This window comes from Ursus arctos, chromosome X, assembly GCF_023065955.2.
Source record: "Ursus arctos isolate Adak ecotype North America chromosome X, UrsArc2.0, whole genome shotgun sequence".
Lineage (NCBI taxonomy): Eukaryota > Metazoa > Chordata > Mammalia > Carnivora > Ursidae > Ursus > Ursus arctos.
Genome location: NC_079873.1, coordinates 17,581,975 through 17,600,429, shown reverse-complemented (window position 1 = coordinate 17,600,429; position 18,455 = coordinate 17,581,975). Strand labels below are relative to the sequence as shown.

The 18,455-nt window shown below is 44.4% G+C and overlaps 1 protein-coding gene across 2 annotated transcripts in view; it reads right to left on the bottom strand.

Annotated features, from left to right (window-relative positions):
* Positions 1 to 14,847, bottom strand: part of PHEX (phosphate regulating endopeptidase X-linked) — a 207,032-nt gene extending 192,185 nt beyond the window's left edge. The window contains exons 1-4 of one of the 2 annotated variants that reach the window (XM_048213359.2): positions 13,183 to 14,847; positions 7,472 to 9,331; positions 6,186 to 6,683; positions 645 to 713 (exon numbers count right to left, since the gene is read on the bottom strand). In XM_048213359.2, the coding sequence (XP_048069316.1) occupies positions 645 to 713; positions 6,186 to 6,303 (187 nt within the window). In that variant the 5' untranslated portion in view covers positions 6,304 to 6,683; positions 7,472 to 9,331; positions 13,183 to 14,847. The remainder of the gene's footprint in view (positions 1 to 644; positions 714 to 6,185; positions 6,684 to 7,471; positions 9,332 to 13,182) is intronic. The other variant, XM_057310564.1, reaches the window with a different exon arrangement.
* Positions 14,848 to 18,455: the final 3,608 nt, after the last annotated feature.

Below are 18,455 nucleotides of genomic sequence, written 5' to 3'. Positions count from 1 at the left end.
TTAAAGAAGAGGGGTAGGGAGCTGGAATCTGGGTCCTGCAAATCTAGGCTCTAACCCTATTCCCTCTTCCCTATAGAGGGAATAAAATGTGCCAAAACTGAGGCGAGTTTAAACACTCTTATTCACTGTGGAGTACCCACTGATACATCGCCCACTCACCTCAAGACAAGTTTGACTTGTAAGGACCCAAAGTGATTTCAGGTGACAGTGGAAGCACAGATTGACGGAAGATCCCTGCTCAGAGGCGGACAGGCAGGACCCACTAACCAAATGATACACAGAGACTGCTTAGGGTCAACAGCGACCTGTATCCAGCTCAGGCCATAGGAAGGCCAATGGTCTCTCTGTTTGGGTCTTAAGAAAAGCCATTTGGCCCTCCAAGCCCCTTCCGGATTTCCTTATAATGACTTGGAATACCGCACAGCTGTTTTTTTTGCAAAGAAGAAAAAAAAAAAAAAAAACAGGAAACCAACGCTCCACAACTTCACACTGAGACTTGAAGGTAAACTGAAAGTTTCATCAAAATTGCATTTCATCCTTGGTAAACCTCAAGCAAACAGAATACTAAAAATACCATCTGTTTTCTCTTCCTCTCCCCAAGGTACCATAATGATAACTTGACACAGGATGGAAAACGGACTTACCAGCTTCAATGCATTCTGGCTTCAGGCAGTACTCCTGTTTAGCTTGGAGACTTAAGAAACCTTGACTCACTGAAAAAACAGACCAAAATAAAGAAATGACTGGCTTGCAGCAAACTACGATCAGGTAACCCACAGTCAGGCACATATGCTAGACATTTGATATCAGTTCATCCTTCTCAGCATTGACACGGAGTTCAAAAAATCCAGTTGGCTCAGTATCACTGAACCAGACTCTGGTCACAAGCTAATGGAACTTGGTGAGACTTGGCTGCTCTGAAATTGGGTTCTCTAGAATATAAGATGAGTGGATACAATCAGACCAATGCTTCTCAGAGTGGGGTGCCCAGGCATCGGGAGCAGCATTCCCTGGCAGCTCTTGAGAAAGTCAAATTACTGAGCTCTAGTGCTCACCTGAATCGGAAAGTCTGGGGGTGGGGCCCAGCCATCTGCATTTTTGCAAGCCCTCCAGGTGATTCTGATGCACACTCAAGTTTGAGAGCCACTGGGCTAGATGATCTCTAAAGTCTCTTCCATCTCCAATTATCTATGATTTAAGTCTCATAATTTCACTCTTTCTGTTTACAACTACATTCCTGTTTTAGAGATGGGGAGAAAATGAAACTTACAACTATGTCGTTTGGAGCAAATCCAGACTGGAAGGAGAAAAATAGCATGTGTGGCATTTAAAGTTCTGAATCTTATCCAAACCATCCATAGATGTGTGTGTTGGCGGGGGGGGGGGGGGGTACACTGTATATTATTCAGTCCTCTAGCAAGAGAGTCATGATATGCCCTGTCCCCTACACACCCTCCTCCCACCAAGCTCAGCCTAGCTACCAGACAGATACGGTTCGTGGACCAAGCTTCCAACTACTTCCACCAGAACAAAACAAGACAAAAACCCTGCAAGATGGAATTAGCTTTTCACCAATGGTTTAATTTTCCCCATCTGGCTGGCAATATTATCTAAATGGATTTCTGCAGAAGTACAGAAGGGTGCCCAATTTGTAAACCCCAGGCAGCACCTGGGCATTAGCAGATGTGAGTTTAGATTTCAAAGATATTTTTGGTAGCCAAGAAAGTTCATAGAAATTCATTATTGCTGTACTCTGTGAGAAGCAATAAGGAATCATTTGGAGATGTGGCCATGGGGAGATGGATGGTGGGGGCTGAAGGGGAGCCAAGGCCTTTTGTGGCATCCTCAGCTGAGAAGCAGGATAAGAAAGCACGGCGGTACCTATATTTCTGCTAGAGATGGAAGACCTGTACATCTCTTGCCAGTGTGGCGATTTGTATTCTTTATTAACCCACATTCTAAGAGGAGCCTGCTTTTTCTTTGTTCTTTTGTCTGCTGCCATCCTCCAAACAGCCTTTTTACTTGTGTTACATTACAGATATAAGAAAATTGCCTGTGGAACATCTCAGGTCTATTTTTAAGAAAAAAAGTATCTCATGGGTGCCTGGGTTTCTCAGTCGGTTGAGCATCCAACCCTTGATTTTGGCTCAGATCATGATCTTGGGGTCATGGGATCAACCCCACACTGGGCTCCCGGCTCAGTGGAGAGTCTGCTTCTCCATCTCTCCCAAATCTTTTTTTAAGATTTTATTTACTTATTTGAGAGAGACAGAGAGTGAGAGAGTGGCAGAGGCAGAGGGAGAGGGAGAAGCAGGCTCCGCACTGAGCCGGGAGCCCAAGGTGGGGTTCCTGAGCTGAAGGCAGACGCTTAAACGACTGAGCCACCCAGGCGCCCCTGAACAAATAAACCTTCTAAAAAAGAAAAGAATTACCTTAGCGTAAAGGTGTGATTTGATTTCTTTAAGGAGCAAAGAAAAGTTAGATAAAAATATAAATGTGCAGCATAAACATTAGTACTGAATATTTCATTACGTCTGTGTGATGGAACCATGGGGGACATATTCCCTTCAGTCTACCTCTATATGTTTACCAAATGTTCTTTAATGAGCCTGTATTATTTTTTATAATGGAAAAACAAACTTTATTATAAGTAATACTGTTACGATTCTGGACAGTACCATCTGGATACTAGCCTTATTTTATTTTTTTAAAAAAGCTAATGAAATGGTTAATTTAAGGAGTTACTGCTTTCATGGAAAAGAATTCTTGACCCAACCCTTTAAGGAAGCAGAACTAGATATCTTTATCTGAATATGAGTAAAACGGAGATTTAAATTAAATTAATTGGGATGCAGACAAGCCTAACCCCTTGAGGAAGAGCATTATATCCATGGGGGGTTAAGATCCTGCAAATAAATACGAATCAGCAAGCCCAGATGATGTGAAGGTGTGGTGAATGAAATTGGGACAACAAGGAGAATATTTTTAATATAAAAAATGAAAATGGGGTGCTGGGTGGCTCAGTCGCTTAAGCACCTGCCTTCAGCTCAGGTCATGATCCCGGGGTCCTGGGATCGAGCCCTGTGTCAGGCTCACTGCTCGGTGGGAAGTCTGCTTCTCCCTCTGCCTCTGCCTGCTGCTCTGCCTGCTTGTGCTCTCTCTCTCTCTCTCAAATGAATGAATACAATCTTTAGAAAAAAATGAAAATGTTAGTTTTTACTGGTTAGGTGCTTTATAAAAACTTGAGGAGCAGTTGGTTTCTTATTTTAGATTTTTCTATAACCAGTAGAAATGACCTCAGAATGCAGTGGAGTCATCCACACATCGACAGTGTGAGAATGACCATAAAGTAGGAGTCAGCAAACTATGGCCCATGGGCCAAGTCCAGTCTTCTGCCGGTTTCTGTACAGCCCATGAGTTAAAAATGATTTTTACATTTTTTAATGCTTGGAAAAAAAACACAAGAAGGATACTATTTCATTAAAATGATCTGAAATTCAAATTTCACTGCTCAGAAATCAAATTATATCAGAATACAGTCATGCCTATTTGTGTACATATTTGTCTGTGGTTGCCTTCTTGGTAAAATGGAGTCGAGTAGCAGCAGCAGAGACTGGATGGCTCAGAAAGCTGAAAATATTTACAGTCTGGCCCTTTACAGAAAAAGTTTGCCAACTATTACATTTGAGAAATAGACTGTGGGGAGGAAGAAGGGGGGAAGGAGGAAGAGAAGAAAGGATGCTTTAAAATAAGCTATTTATAGGCATATGACTATACCTGTCATTTTAAATTCTAGTTTTCTAGCTTCTCTGAGACCATCCCAAGGCCAATGCCAGTCACTCTTACCGTAGAAGGACTAAGGTTTAGGAAAGAGATTAGCCCAGAGCCTAAAATGCAAAGAGGTAAGGAGGGATGCTAGAAATTGCAGGCATGTGCCTAAATTTGGACAGACAGAAAAATATCAACCAGGAAGCGCCCTGAAGAGGAGGACTTAACCAGAATATTGTCACAAAGAGTATTGCCTGGCAGGTCCCTGGAGATTCTCAGACAAGGACTTCACTAAGTGCTCAGCAGAGGTGGGTGGCAGAGCTTGGGGGACTAGGCAGTGAAGAAGGGCTGGGGCGGTGGGGGGGGGGAAGGAAGTCTGAAAAGCGCAGAGATGTTTGACAAAAACCTACTAAAGAATGTGCATTTATCTTAAAGCAAGTATCCCCAAACATATACATCCAAGCGGACATGGTCAAGCTAGAGCAAGGCTCCTCAGACTTTCATTTGCAAAAGAATCACGGGGGATCTTATGGAAATGCAGATTCTGAATCAGTAGTTCTTGGGGGGAAGCTGGGGCTCCCCAGTGGTGCGCATGCTGCCAGCCCACGGACCACACCAGCCACACCGGCTAGTGAAGGTGTAGAGAGGCCACGCTTTTGTTCTCTAACATCATTAGAGCTCCTCTTAGAAATTTGCAGTAAGAAACAGGTAATTGGGCACACTGCAAATTATTTTTTTCTGTTTTATGCAGGCCTCCTTACCCATAGCATTGCCTGGCTTCATGAATTTTACTGTGCTCTAAAAACTTTAGAGCTGATTCCAAAGAATCATCTCCTCTCAAGGAGCAAAGATTTGCTGCCATTGAGAATATTCCAACTACGGGCACCTGGGTGGCTCAGGTCATGATCTGCACGTCCTGGGATTGAGTCCCACATCAGGCTCCCCGCTCAGCAGAAAGCCTGCTTCTCCATCTGCCTCTCCCCCTGCTTGTGCTCTGTTTCTCTCTCTCTCTCAAAGGAATAAATAAAATATTTTTTTAAAAAATTCCAACTAATATGTAACAGCCTCAGAATATAGTCGTTCTTAAATGGTGGAATTTCAAATGCTTCACGCAGCAGTAACATCATTAAAAAGAGTACATATTTTTACATAAACAATCATCATTTGGATTTTTGAAGTTTGGGAGTGTTCGCAAAACACAAATAGTCTAACTTTGTACTCACTTCCCACAGAGTATGTAGTTCCCATATGGGCATGCCCATATCATTTTCCTCTCTTTTGAATGTCAGGATAGGACACATGTCTAAACGCCAAGTGCTGAGAAATCTGAGAAAAGTGTTTGAGAGCCACAAATTCAGTTGCAGGAGTAGGAGGTTTAGCTGCAGCAATAGACCTATCTAATTTCCTAAATCTGCAGCCACAGAGAACATGGAAAGATGGTTTGCTGGTTTTAGCAGAGTTTTCAACCACACAACCCTAACTCTTTTAAAGTCGGATCACTGGTCTTCCCTTGCCAAAATAAACATGGCCTCCTGCAACCTGTACAAGCCAAAGAACGTTTCCAGGCTTGCTGCATTTCACACCGCACCTCAAGTCTCCTAAGGATAGGGGCTTGTTCCTGTCTAGCTTTCAAGCTAGTGAAATAGTATGGGCTGTATGAGGAAAATACAAAGGGTCCAAAATGCCTGCAATTTTAGAACATCCGTCTCCCCTTTCTAAGATATTTCATTCTTATTTATAGGAATATGCTTTTCATCATATATACTCTCTGGGTACATCATTCTCACCAAGAGTCATTAAAATAATTGAATCACAATACCTTTCAAATGTTGGAAGGAAAACCTCTGTTCTCCTTCATATTAATTTTTAAATCTAGAAAGGCAGAGTTAAAATTTCATCCCACCAGAGTCACTGGATTAGAAAAGCATTGAGGAATATCATTAAGGTGCATGTTTAAAGACTGCTTTGTATTTTTTTAAGTTAAATTTCATGATTCATTGAGGCAAACATTTGCAAAAATCAAATGGAAAAAAAATTCCAGCGTGGTTTCAATCATAACGTCAAGTCTTCCCTCACAAAATAAATGACAGTATCTGACTATGAATTCATAAACCCTCGTTTTGCTAAATGTAAAATGTTCGCCCAGTGCGACCGAATCCTCCAGCCACCAGAAGCCACTTTATACCCACTTGGCATTCTGGACTATACATTTGGTGCGTGCGTGTATTTATTTATTCAGCTTCCTAAAGAAAAGGCTCCTTTTCCTTTTGCATATTTAATAGAAGCTAAGGATACACCACCTACTCACTCACACATGCAAACAGCCCTCCACCTGCATCCGGACAAGGTGCCAGAATAAAGCACAAGGAAAGTTAACTGCCCTCGCCCTGCTCCCTGGCCTCCAGCGCCCCACTTACCTAGAAAGAGGACCGTGCCCAGCACCAGGGTGCCACCAACGAACACAGCCAGGGCGATTCGAGTGCCTCTATTGGCTGTCTTTCCAGTCTCCGTGCTGCTCCCCATTTCTGCCTCCATCAGGAGGGACGTAGAGGCCACGCGAAGAGAAAAGTCACTTTTTGTGGTTTGGTGGCTGGTCTCAAGAGTCTGTTAGGCGTTGACATCCAAGGTTCTCTTGCTCTTCTAGTAATAGCTTTAAAAATCCCGTCAGGAAATCTTCCCTCGCCACCCTTTCTCAAATATTTCTTCACAAATGAAATAAAAGAAACCCAAAATATTGGTTGCCTTGGCTTTCCCCCTGACCAGACAAAACAAACAGCGGTTGCTTTATCTTGATGCTCCCCCCAGCAAAGTCCCTCTCAACCGATGATTTGGCAGGCTCTTCTCTCAGGCGTTCTGAGTGTACATGTTTTACTATGTGGCTGAACAGATGTTTTAGCTATTTAAATGTATAGTCACTGAGGGAGGAAAAAAACAATTGTCTTTATCAAAACTGGATTCTCATCAAACTCCCCCAAACCATGATAAGTTAGGTGGCAAGGATTCTCCGGACCCACTTTAAGGTCTCAACGAATCACGTAATTCTTTTGCACTAATCATTCTGCTTGCCTGAACTGTCTCCATCAAAGCTATTGTTTCTGTGTGCAAGTCCCTTTTTAAAGCCCTCTAAGAGTTCCTGGGATATCCTGGAGCATTTTATTTTAGGAACTTTGTGTATGACGGCATGTGCCAAAAATCAGAGTCATAGTCCAGTGCAGTGCAAAGTAGCAATTAAGACAGCCTACAGAGGCTGCTGGTTCGGACTGGAACTTTGTTTAAGGAGAAAGAAAATGCACTTCCTCTGTGATGCTAAGAATTGTATAAAAGACGGGTAAGTGTTCGAATTAAGCTTATTAGCAACTGCAGAAGAAATGGTACAAGATTTTTTTTCCCCTGCATCTTTTGATGGAGAGTGCCCCTGTGTGTTTTGCCCTCCAGGCCCACCAAGGCAGCCTTTGGTTAGTACAGCTTGGAGTTTACATAAAACGCCCATTTGCATGGATTCTCCAGGATAGAATCAAAGGCAATTGGTTTCACTGGAAAGACTGAGTTAATGACTGGGTCTTTGATTTGTTTAATTATGCTAACAATTTCAATTATGAAAATCTGCTTTCTTCGTGGGGAAAGGCAACTGAGCATCCAGTGCTATGGGTCTTATTAGCCAATGATAGAGATATCATTGATTCACAACACATTTACTCCTTACCTGTTTTGGTTTTGCTGAAGCTCATAGGACAGTGGAGGTGGGGGTGGAGGATTCGTCTGAAAACCAGCAGAGCACAGTCCTCATGCAAAACTTGTGCCCGTAGCCTTGTGGGTCACGCCCGAGCTCAGCAGACGCTGTTGAGCCCGGCATAACATGGCCACGTATTCACGGTCCTATCTGGCTGGTCTGGGTCAGGCCTTACATCCTTAGCATGGGATTCTTCCAAGGCTTTAGACTTATTCCAAAACGCATCCTACCTTACTTTCTGCTCATTTCATTTTGCCACAAAGGCAGAAGAGCATTAGCCTTTGTCCAAATTATGACATCATAGTATGCTGTAGATATTATATGCTCATTCCCTGTTGATGTTATTTTGTTGTTATTCCACATCTTTTTTAATAGCCATATTGTTTTATTTATTTATTTTTTATTTATTTTTAATAATAATTTTTAATTCTGTTATGTTAGTCACCATACAGTATATCCTTAGTTTTTGATGTAATGTTCCATGATTCATCATTTGTGTATAACACCCAGTGCACCACGGGATAGGCCGGTGATGGGTATTAAGGAGGGCACATATTGCATGGTCCACAACACATCTTAGCAGGCCTTTGGCTCCTAGGATGGGATTCTCCCAAGAGTTTTTAGACTTGAATCCATAGTACTTCTTAGACTAGGAGCTCTATGAAGTCAGGAATCACATCCATCAAGTTCAATGCTACAGTTCATGGCCCATAACAGTGAAGGAAGAAATAAGAACAACGAAACTCAGGCGAGTCAGCTCCAAGTGCTCTCTCTTAAAAAGCAGCTTCGGGACACTCCGATGCTAGTGTCTGGGGGTCCTTCAGCCTCCTAATTCCTTCTAAGTGCTCAAATGATAATGACATATCACAGAGCTATAGCACGTTCATTTCCCGTTTTAACCTCATGGTAAACGTATATGCTTGATAGCAAAGGTATTTTTATCTCTGGTTTGCACACGAGAACACTGAGACCCAAGGACCAGCCTCAAGCAGCATAGCAAACTCAGGAAAGGGAAAGTCAGTGAGGGCATCACCGCCATACACCGCACGTCTGCGGCTTCCCAGAGCTCCCCGGGCACGAGAGAGAGGACATCCACACAAGCATTGACACCACGTCTTCCCGCTTTCCTTTCTCCTCCGAATCTCCTCACACCTTCCAGAGCCAAACTGACAGGCAATGGCGGCTGCAGGTTGCCAGCGGGGCGGGGGCAGGGGGGGATACCTTCCCCCACCTCAGATTGGTGATTTCCTCAGAGGTGAGGGCAATTGGGACTTACCCTGAAGTACACCTATTCCTCACTTAACCCCATGAATTCGTTCTGGAACACTCAATTGCGAAGTGAAAAGCCAGTAAACGAAAAAAGACTTCCATTAATTGTAATAGGAAAATTACAATGCATTCCATCCCAAGCTAAGATACGCAAATGCGGATAGAAAAATGTATTACTTGAACAGTGAAAACAAGCCTATAAAAGTAATAACTTTCGAGGTATTGAAAATAAATACACTTTGTTCATGTGACACAACTAATAAAGTTTTGTTTTACTCACCAAAGGAGTAAAGAAGACTTGAGAGCAGGTGGAGATTGGTAGAAGAATGGGTGCCGGTGACTCATTCATCAGAAGGTACATTCTCCGTTCTGTGCCATTTTTTGCATTAAGTTTTCAACCTTTTGGGAGATGTTGATTATCTTGCACTCAAACTGCATTTAAAAATAAACTTGTAGCTCAGAAGGGTCGCCTGGTTGACTCAGTTGGTGAAGCGTGTGACTCTTGAGCGTGGGGTTGTGGGTTCAAGCCCCACGCTGGGTGCAGAGATTACTTAAAAATAAAATCTTTAAAAAAAGAGAAGAAAAGAAAAAGGTTGTAGCACAGTAAAAAAAAAATAAGAGCAAAATAAAGAAGTTCAAAGTATAGAAAAATAATGAGTGCTTACAAGAGACAAAAGCAAGGGTCTGCAAACTCGGGCACATGGGCCAAATCTCGGCCACCACCTATTTTTGTAAATAAATGTTATTGGAACAAAGTCACCCCCATTCATTTACATATTGTTTCCGATTGCTTTCATGCTACCAGGTCAGAGTTGAGTAGTTCCACACTGCAGATACGGCCCATGGAGCTTATTTGCTCCTGGCCCTTCACAGAAACCCTGGACTAAAAGGGTAGCAGCAGATGCTTATGCTCACCCACGTGGCGCACTAACACAAAGCAAAATGTTCACCTGCACGTGACCAGCTTCTCAAAACCGTTCTCTGTGATGTTCTCTGAATGCCAGCTGTTGTGTCAGGGAAATTGGTCAATGTGTCTTTGTCTGAAACCGTAATATTAAAACTATGGCATATTATTTAGTGTGTTTTGTGGTGAAGTGTCATTCTGGGATGTCAAAAACGTTACAATTCCTCAAGAGCCATGAAAATTAGTTAACTGAAAAGTCACTACGCAAGTGAGTCTGCTTAATCATCTGGTCTGCATTCACTCAATTGTTTCCATTCAGAACCTCCAGGACTGTCTTGAGCTTTAACTGGAATCAGCCAATGGAATCCACAGAAATTTCCTGACCATTTCTCAGGTGTCTGGCCCCGTGCAAGGCCCTGTGAGGGCAGACGAAGAAGCCATGCCCAGAGTTCCAGACTGGTAAACTGGGCCAGTCATAAAAATAGGCAAAGCCCTTGGCCACTTAGTTACAGAGCACTAAAGGCCAACAAGTTGTCCAGAGAAATAGCAAACCCTGAATGACAGATCCGTTGGGAAGACTTCCAGGGAGACCTGCTAGAATGGACAGCTTGAGGTGAAAAAGGGAAGGCTTCCAGATAGGCCAAACCCCAGCCGACCTGGGACTCCCTGGGTATTGACATCTCTCCCTGTAGGACTCCCAGGTAAGATTATTTATCCAGAGATAATGGAATCCTGCAACCTTGACCCAACCTCAGTGGCCGGGGATGACAAGCGAAGGGGAGTCTTTATGCTACACGAGTGCATCTGGTCAGTGCTCGGAGGCGCCGGGCCTTCTGTTTCAGGCAGTAAAATCCCATGTGAGCTACAATTTCAGTGCAAAAGAAGGAAATGATTCAAAACCTGAAAAATGTATTCATCCATCCCCGGGAAGGAGGAGGGGGGAGGGAGGAAAGGGAAAGAAGAGCTGGAGACTCTTTAGCCTCAGAGCCTCGGGCTGTGGGCTGCGGCAGAGCTCCGTTACTTGCTGGCAGGCCCTTCAGACTAGGGAGGGTTCAAGTCCCAGGCCTCCCACTAATGAGACTCATTACTTACGTTATATCTGATCTTTTTAAACATCTTTCTTAGCTGGGTGTTCCGTCTCCTTTTACAGATGAGGAAACTGAAGTTTGGAGCTATTAAGCGATTTGCCCAAGGTCACACAGCAGGTATTTGTCTCAAGGCCTGAGAGGTTTCAAATTCCAACCTCTTTTCTCTCTGCCTTGTTACTTGATGAATTTGCTTACCTACCTCAGGTAATTAGTGAAGGTGGGTACAGCGTGTCAAAATGACACCTGAGACCCAGGGAAAGCGATAAACTATGCCTCCTCTAATTCTCTTGTTGAAAAGACTAATTATCAGGTTTCATTTCTTTCACAGGAACTGCAGCCATCATTAAATATGGGGGAAACGTTTTTTTGGCTGGGCAACAAGAGTATCTTCTGATTTGCTGCTGCTCATAAATGAATATGAGGAAAGATGCCCACATTTGAAAGGCCTTCCAACCACGTGTTGTGCTGTTCACTTCTGAGCCTAAAGGGGGATTTGTTTCTTGACTTTCTCACATCCTTGGCCATACAACTACTGTTTCATCAGTGCGCACTCACTTTGTGTGTATTATCATCAGCCCTGCGGTGGAGGAATCTTCTGTTTTACAGATAAGGACAATGAAGCCGGCAGAGGGTAACATTCCCAAGCTCGCATGATGGGCAAATGACTGAGCCACTCAGATGGACCTCAACTCTGTCAAGCTCTTGTTTTGAAATGCACCCAAGATTTGTTTTAAACAGGTAGAGGAAGATGATGCACACAGAGAAAGGCTTTGAAAGAAGAGTTTATTACTCACAGTTCTCACAGCCACATGGGGAAGCACCAAGGTTGGTCAGGCAACAGAAGGAGCAAGGGGGGAAAAAAGGAACAACGGGAAAGTATACACAAGAGCCTTCTATTACAGTTTTCAAGAAAAGAAATGAACAGGCAGGCTACGCAGCTGAGACAGGCTTAGGAAGGGAGAGTTGGAAAAATTTCGGCGGGTGCTGGTCTATAGGAGTCGTCCCCCGCCTGGCCCTGGGGTGATCTGGGTTCTGGGTGGACAGTATCCTGGACTGCAGGAGCCTGAACGAAGGAGGCAGGTGAGGGTACAGACTCAAGATTGGTTGGGTGGCATTTCAAAGGCACGCTACAAAGCAAATTATTTACTATCTCTGGGAATTTGCTAACCCTGGGAGGGGTGGGCCCTCCCTGGGTCCACAAGGCCCAAAGATGTCAAAGAGTCATAAAATATAGAAAATTAAAAACATGAGTAACACAGCTCCAAAACCCTCCAGACCTTTCCAAAAGCATTCCAGTACACTGCATTCTATTAAAATGTAATAACCGTTCATGCAACTAGTGCTTACGTGCCACAGCCTCAAACTGATCAGATCCATGCTGACCCCTTGCTTCGGCGACCAACACACAGAAGTTTGTATGCCTGTGATTAATTACAGCCAACTATTCAAGGACGGCTTACTCAGATGTTTAATGAAGGCAAGAGGCTTAGAGAAGTGATTTTCAAGTTGGTGTGGTCAGGCACCAAAATCTCCTGGAAGGCTGGTTTAAACACAGATTACTGGGGCGCCTGGGTGGCACAGCGGTTAAGCGTCTGCCTTCGGCTCAGGGCGTGATCCCGGCATTATGGGATCGAGCTCCACATCAGGCTCCTCCACTATGAGCCTGCTTCTTCCTCTCCCACTCCCCCTGCTTGTGTTCCCTCTCTCGCTGGCTGTCTCTATCTCTTTCAAATAAATAAATAAAATCTTTAAAAAAAAATAAATAAACACAGATTACTGGGTGCTATTCTTCAAGTGTGTGACTCAGTAGCTCTTGGATGGTCTGAAATGTGTGTTTCTAAGAAGCTCCCCGGTGATGGCAATGCTGCTGGTCTGAGGACATCTGGAGGACCGCTGGCTTAGAGAAACCATCAAATCTCTTTGACTAAGGCAAACTGAAGAACTAACAAAACTAAACGTTAAACTTATATAGAGAACCCAGGGATGACATTCAAAATATTTTACAATATTTAAATAATTCAAGTGCCAGGCTGCTATGACTTTGTTAAAATAGCATTTAAGTGGAGCAGAGGGTGCCAGATCGCGAGCTGTGGTTCAACCAAAGACTACAGGAGAAATTGAAATGGAGAAGGTTCTTACTTACAGGTCCTGGAGGCTGGGCACAGCATGCCTCCATGGACGACATGGGGAGGTCAAGGCAGGGTACACAGAGAAGAGGCAGGACCTGGGCACGTGCCTTCACGACGTCCATGGGCTGGAGTGCTTTGGGGTTCCCAGGCTAAGGCCAGACTGGTCACTTCAAACCAAAACCAGCAGAGCTGTGGTAAGCTCCGTGGGGCTCTTACCTAAGGGGCACCCTGGGAGGCGAGGGAGACCGTTCCTTGATCGTAAGGGCTGCGGGGGGACCCCTACCAGGAACTTACATTTGCTCGTGACCCTGCACGCTGTTATCCAGGGCATGGACCAGCGTGACGGCCGAAGGTTGGTTTCCGGTCTCCACAGGTGGCTTGGCCAAACAACATGGACGCCGAGGCAGCAGTGCCGTGGAGTGGCGTGGCTCATTGCTCCACATAGCCAGCACTTCTTCGCTGCTGGATCTGGAGGGTCTCAGGAGAGGGCTTGGGGCAGACGAGGCTGCGAGGAAGGCCTGGCGCAGCAGCCACTGCAAGGAAGGAGGTATTTCAATAGTTAACAACAGTTCCGGCCACACCGCCAGGAGCCCACTGAACTGCAAACCGGAGTCAAATTTCAAATGGACTTATGATGGTGCTTAAAACCCTTCAAGAACTGCTGCCAGCTTTTGGGAAAATGTCCAAATGCTTCGCACGGACGTCCTCCGTGACTGAACCCCGGCAATCCTCCAGGCTCATTTTGGTTGCCCTTCAATTTACACACCAGTCATTCCAAACCCTCTTAAAGTTCCCAGACACACGGAACTTCACCCAGCCTATTTGCTCTCAGAAAACAACATTCTTTTGCCTGGAAAACCCTTTCCTTAGAAACTCAGGTTCATCTTTTGAGACTCCGTTCAGACTCCTTTGGAAAGCATCCCAAAGCCCTCTTCTTATCAAGGTCATGGGGTGACCTGTCATATCACTTAGATTGTGGGACAATGATCTGTATGGGAATCCACCCCATTAGGCTACGGGCAAGTTGAGGGCAGGCATTTACCATATTGCATCAATTTTAAGAGGGACTTTTTTTCAAGCTTTAACATCTCTAGAATAGAGGGTATCTTAATTTGACAGCATTTGTTTTTCTTAATGGTACATAGTACTGTGGTACATCTTACAACCAATTGTATCTTGGATTCAACAATATAAGCTTTTTTCTTCCCTGTACCCACATCTCCTTGTGCAATACTGAGCACGGAGGATATGCTTTGGGTCTCAGCCTCTCTTGGACCTTCTAGCATGTTCGGTGTCAAGCCCACAAACTACATTTTCCAGGCTACCTTGCCAGCTGAGTTCTGGATTCTGTCAGTGGGAGGCATTCGTGGGCAGGAGGCACATACAAGTCTGCTTTGGTTTTTTGTTTGCTGGTCCCGGTTCTACGCGCAGCTCCAGCAGGTGACAGTGGGCTCCTACAAGAGTGGGGGCAGAGGTGACAGCAGCAGAGGCAAATGGCTGCTGGTGCGCACAGACTACAGAAGCTTTTGCAGGACCGTGGCTCCCAGAGTTCCAGTCAGCAGCAGCTGCGGGCATGAGTGTTTCTGTGGGCTTGGGGTCAACACCTGTCCTCCTTTGGTAGCAGTAGCAACTTCGAGAACTTACGGAACTCTGAGCACCATCGTGCCCACTTCACTCCTTCTGCCAGTTGGTTTCAATACCTTCAGAACCAACTCTCTGCATCAAATACACTGTCTTTAAGATAGGTAGAGCGCCTTCTGCTTTTCTGGGCTGAACACTGACAGCTACAGTCCCCTTGCCTTTCCTTCTGTAACTGGAAATGGCCATTCAGGTTGAAGCACGTTCCATGCTGCCGGGCGGCACGGCACAGTGGTAACAGCACTTAAGGGCTGAACGCAGTCACTGCCACTTACTTCTATGCGACCTTGAGAAAATTGCCTCATCTCTCAGGGTCTCAGTTTTGTCATCTGACAAATGGGGATAACAATAATCTTTACCTTACAGAGTTATTATAAGACGAAGTACTTAAAATGGTGTCTGAAGAAATGTTAGGCATCATTGTTATTGTACTGCTTCATATTTCATATGTTTGGTCCTGCATAGTTATAGCTGGGGATGGCTCCTAGTGGTTGCTTTTGTTGTTGTTGTTAATTCTTATTCAGGCCTGTCTACGCCTACGGGAAGTATTCAGTGAAGATCCACTAGAGGAGGGAGGAGAGGGGGAGGAAGAATGGAACGGAAAAGGAAAGGGAGCAGAGGAGAGGATAGAGGAGACGAAGGGAAGAAAGGGAAGGCATTAAGGGCTCAGGGCAGCACCTACTTTCCAAGAGGCACAGAATGATTTCAGTATTTTAAGAATCAGCATAGCCATACAGTTGCTTACCAGCCAAACATCAGCCTGGCTCCCTTCCTCATCCATGACCTTAAAGTCATACCAAATTCCTACTCTTCCCCAACACAAGACACACAGATGATCTCTGCCAAAGGCATTGCAATGGTTTTCTCTTTGCCCGGAAGGTATGTCAAAGGGGGGGCCTGTCCTTCATCTCTGGAATATACACAGAATGTGTACAAAGCAACAAGAAAAGACAGATCGCCCGATAGAAAAAGTAGACCAAAGATTTGAAGAGACACTTCAAAAACAAGTTATCCGAGTGACCAATAAACATTGGAAAAGCGGCTCAACTTCATTAGTCGCAAAGGAAATGCAACTTAAAACCTCAATGTCCCTTCTTCTCTGGTCTTTTCTCTTGCTCTTCACCATAGACCCTGGTCATCCTCCAATCCTAGCTGGTTGTGTTCCTACTGGCAGTAAGAATAGCCAAGTGTGAACATATACCTGTCTGCTTCCTCCTGTCCTTGAGCCACTTGAGGGCTTCCTCACGCTCTGGACATCTTTACACCCGTGGGACCTTACAGAGAAGGCAGTTAACATTGCAGGATGAATGCACTTGGAATCTCGAATTGATGACAGAAGGCAGCCTGCAAAGGCTGGGTTCGGAATGTGGTTTTGCAGCTGGGATGAAAAGGAAGGAATAGAGAGAGTAGCAGTAACGGACCACTTCTCTGAAGTTACTAGACATCATCAAGGACAAGAGGGAAATCATTTCTTGTTCATGCCTCCTCTGCCATAACAACTCACCATTGGATTCTTTAATGTCAAGTGTTCTTTGGGTGCACTGAACCTTTTTTTTTATCATTTTTTTAACATTTTTATCAAATGAACACCTATTTTTGCTCTATAGAACTTTCTGCCAATAGAATACTCAGTGGAAAAGAAAAGAAAGGATGGATGCCCATTACATAGGGCATCTTCTACAAGTGGGGAAAGGGAACAAAGATAAGATTTTCAAATTTCAACTGATTATTTTCAGTTTCATAAAGCTTTTGAAAGTTTTTTTTTTTTAAAGATTTTATTTATTTATTTGACAGAGACAGCCAGCGAGAGAGGGAACACAAGCAGGGGGAGTGAGAGAGGAAGAAGCAGGCTCCCAGCGGAGGAGCCTGATGTGGGGCTCGATCCCAGAACGCTGGGATCACGCCCTGAGCCGAAGGCAGACGCTTAATGACTGAGCCACCCAGGCGCCCCTGAAAGTTTTGTTTTTTTTTTTTTAAGATTTTTATTTATTTATTTGACATAGAGACAGCCAGCGAGAGAGGGAACACAAGCAGGGGGAGTGGGAGAGGAAGAAGCAGGCTCATAGCGGAGGAGCCTGATGTGGGGCTCGATCCCACAACGCCGGGATCACGCCCTGAGCAGAAGGCAGACGCTTAACCGCTGTGCCGCCCAGGCGCCCCCCCCTGAAAGTTTTTGACTCTAAAAAGAGCTTCTTTGGGGCACCTGGGTAGCTCAGTTGGTTAAGTGTCCGACTCTTGATTTCGGTTCAGGTTGTGATCTCAGGGTCATGAGGTCAAGCCCCGCATCGGGTTCCACACTCAGTGGGAGCTAGCTTGGGATTCTCTCTCCCTCTCACTCTGCCTCTCCCCTCATTGATGCATGCACTCACTCTCTCTCTGCCTAAAACAAATAAATCTTAAAAAAAAATAAGTAAAAATAAAAAGAGCTTGTTTGACACAATATAATATTTGCCATTATTCTTCCAAACACAGCTTAATGAGAACTCACTATCGGTATTTTTAGACATTTTTTACACAGTTCCCCAGGCTCATACCTACCCTGCAGGATCTGAGATCAGAGCACAAGTACAGGTCCATTCATATATCATTTAAAACGATAAATCAGGCTACAAACTGTTAAATACATTCTATCTTCCTAACTTGTAAATATCTCACTTATCCACCTGAAAGGCCAGGTTCCCATCCAGAATGCTCAGACTCTGTGAAGTTCCCTGCAAAAACATGTTGGCATGCCAGGGCCCTCAACCACCCCTTGCTCTCTGCTCACACCCCCACCAGCAGCAGCACCTTGACCACCCACCAGAGCCCAGGGAAGAGTCTTCCATCAGGACGATGGGACAATAAACAGAGAAAGAGACCCCCCTGGGCCCTGGAAGTGTGCTGAGCAGTTTGGGCAGGAAATTTCAATTCTTGGGGATACAATCTGTGTTCTAGAAGGGGACGTGGGCACACATCCCATCAGCGCTGCAGACCACCCACCCAGTGGCGAGGGGCACAGCTGTTCGGAGAGCCTGAGTGAAAGGCCTCTTGAAACCAGGACCCAGGGCAGGGCTCCTCTTGCCCAGTTCTAAGGGCAAAACTGTAGCCCTTATCTTGAGGCTTACCATTTACATTCTTTCACATTCTACCTACCCAAATAGATTTAAACTACAAGAATTTTTTTTTTAAGAGAAATAGAGCTGTTGAAGATGAGCTACCTACAGCAAGCGAGGGCCTTGACAGCTTAAGCGAAAAGGAAAAGACCTCAGACATTCTTAAACGAAGTAATTTATGCAAGTTCGTTTGTTGAAGGACACAATGTTTTACAACATGTCCAACTCTAGGAACATTTCATTGAGTTAGTATTATACAAAATTCATCAGGTGATACATGAATTTCAAAAAAATGTAATACATTACACAAACAGGAAAGATCATTTGTCTTCCAAAGGACGTGATAAATACTGCATTACACAACAGACTGCCTCGCTGATATTATTAGCCACGAATTCCATTTGCAGTTTAGTGCTCATCTTAAAGGCTTAGCATTATTTAACTGTCGTAACCGCTCAGACAATCGATTCTGTTTAACCACTGATGTTTCTGTAATGGGGAAAAGGCTGGATTATTTTTGTTTGAAGTTAGCATAGCAAGTCCCATAGTATGGTATAATTAAGAACAACTGTTTACTTTTTCTTAAATTCAACACCCTTCACCCCCACCTCAAAAGCTAGACATTAAAGTACTAAATATAATGATCTTGGAAAACCAAATTGCTATGTTCCTGGCAGCCCTTCCCTGGTTTCCCTTAAACATTTCTATCTGAAATGATGTTGAATAAAAAAAGGAAAAAAAAAGAAACCTGGAAAATATACAGCTATCCCTTCACTGTATCTTCCACCTAACCATCAGTGTTTCCGTTCGAGTACTGAAAAACAGTCCCTCCCTCCT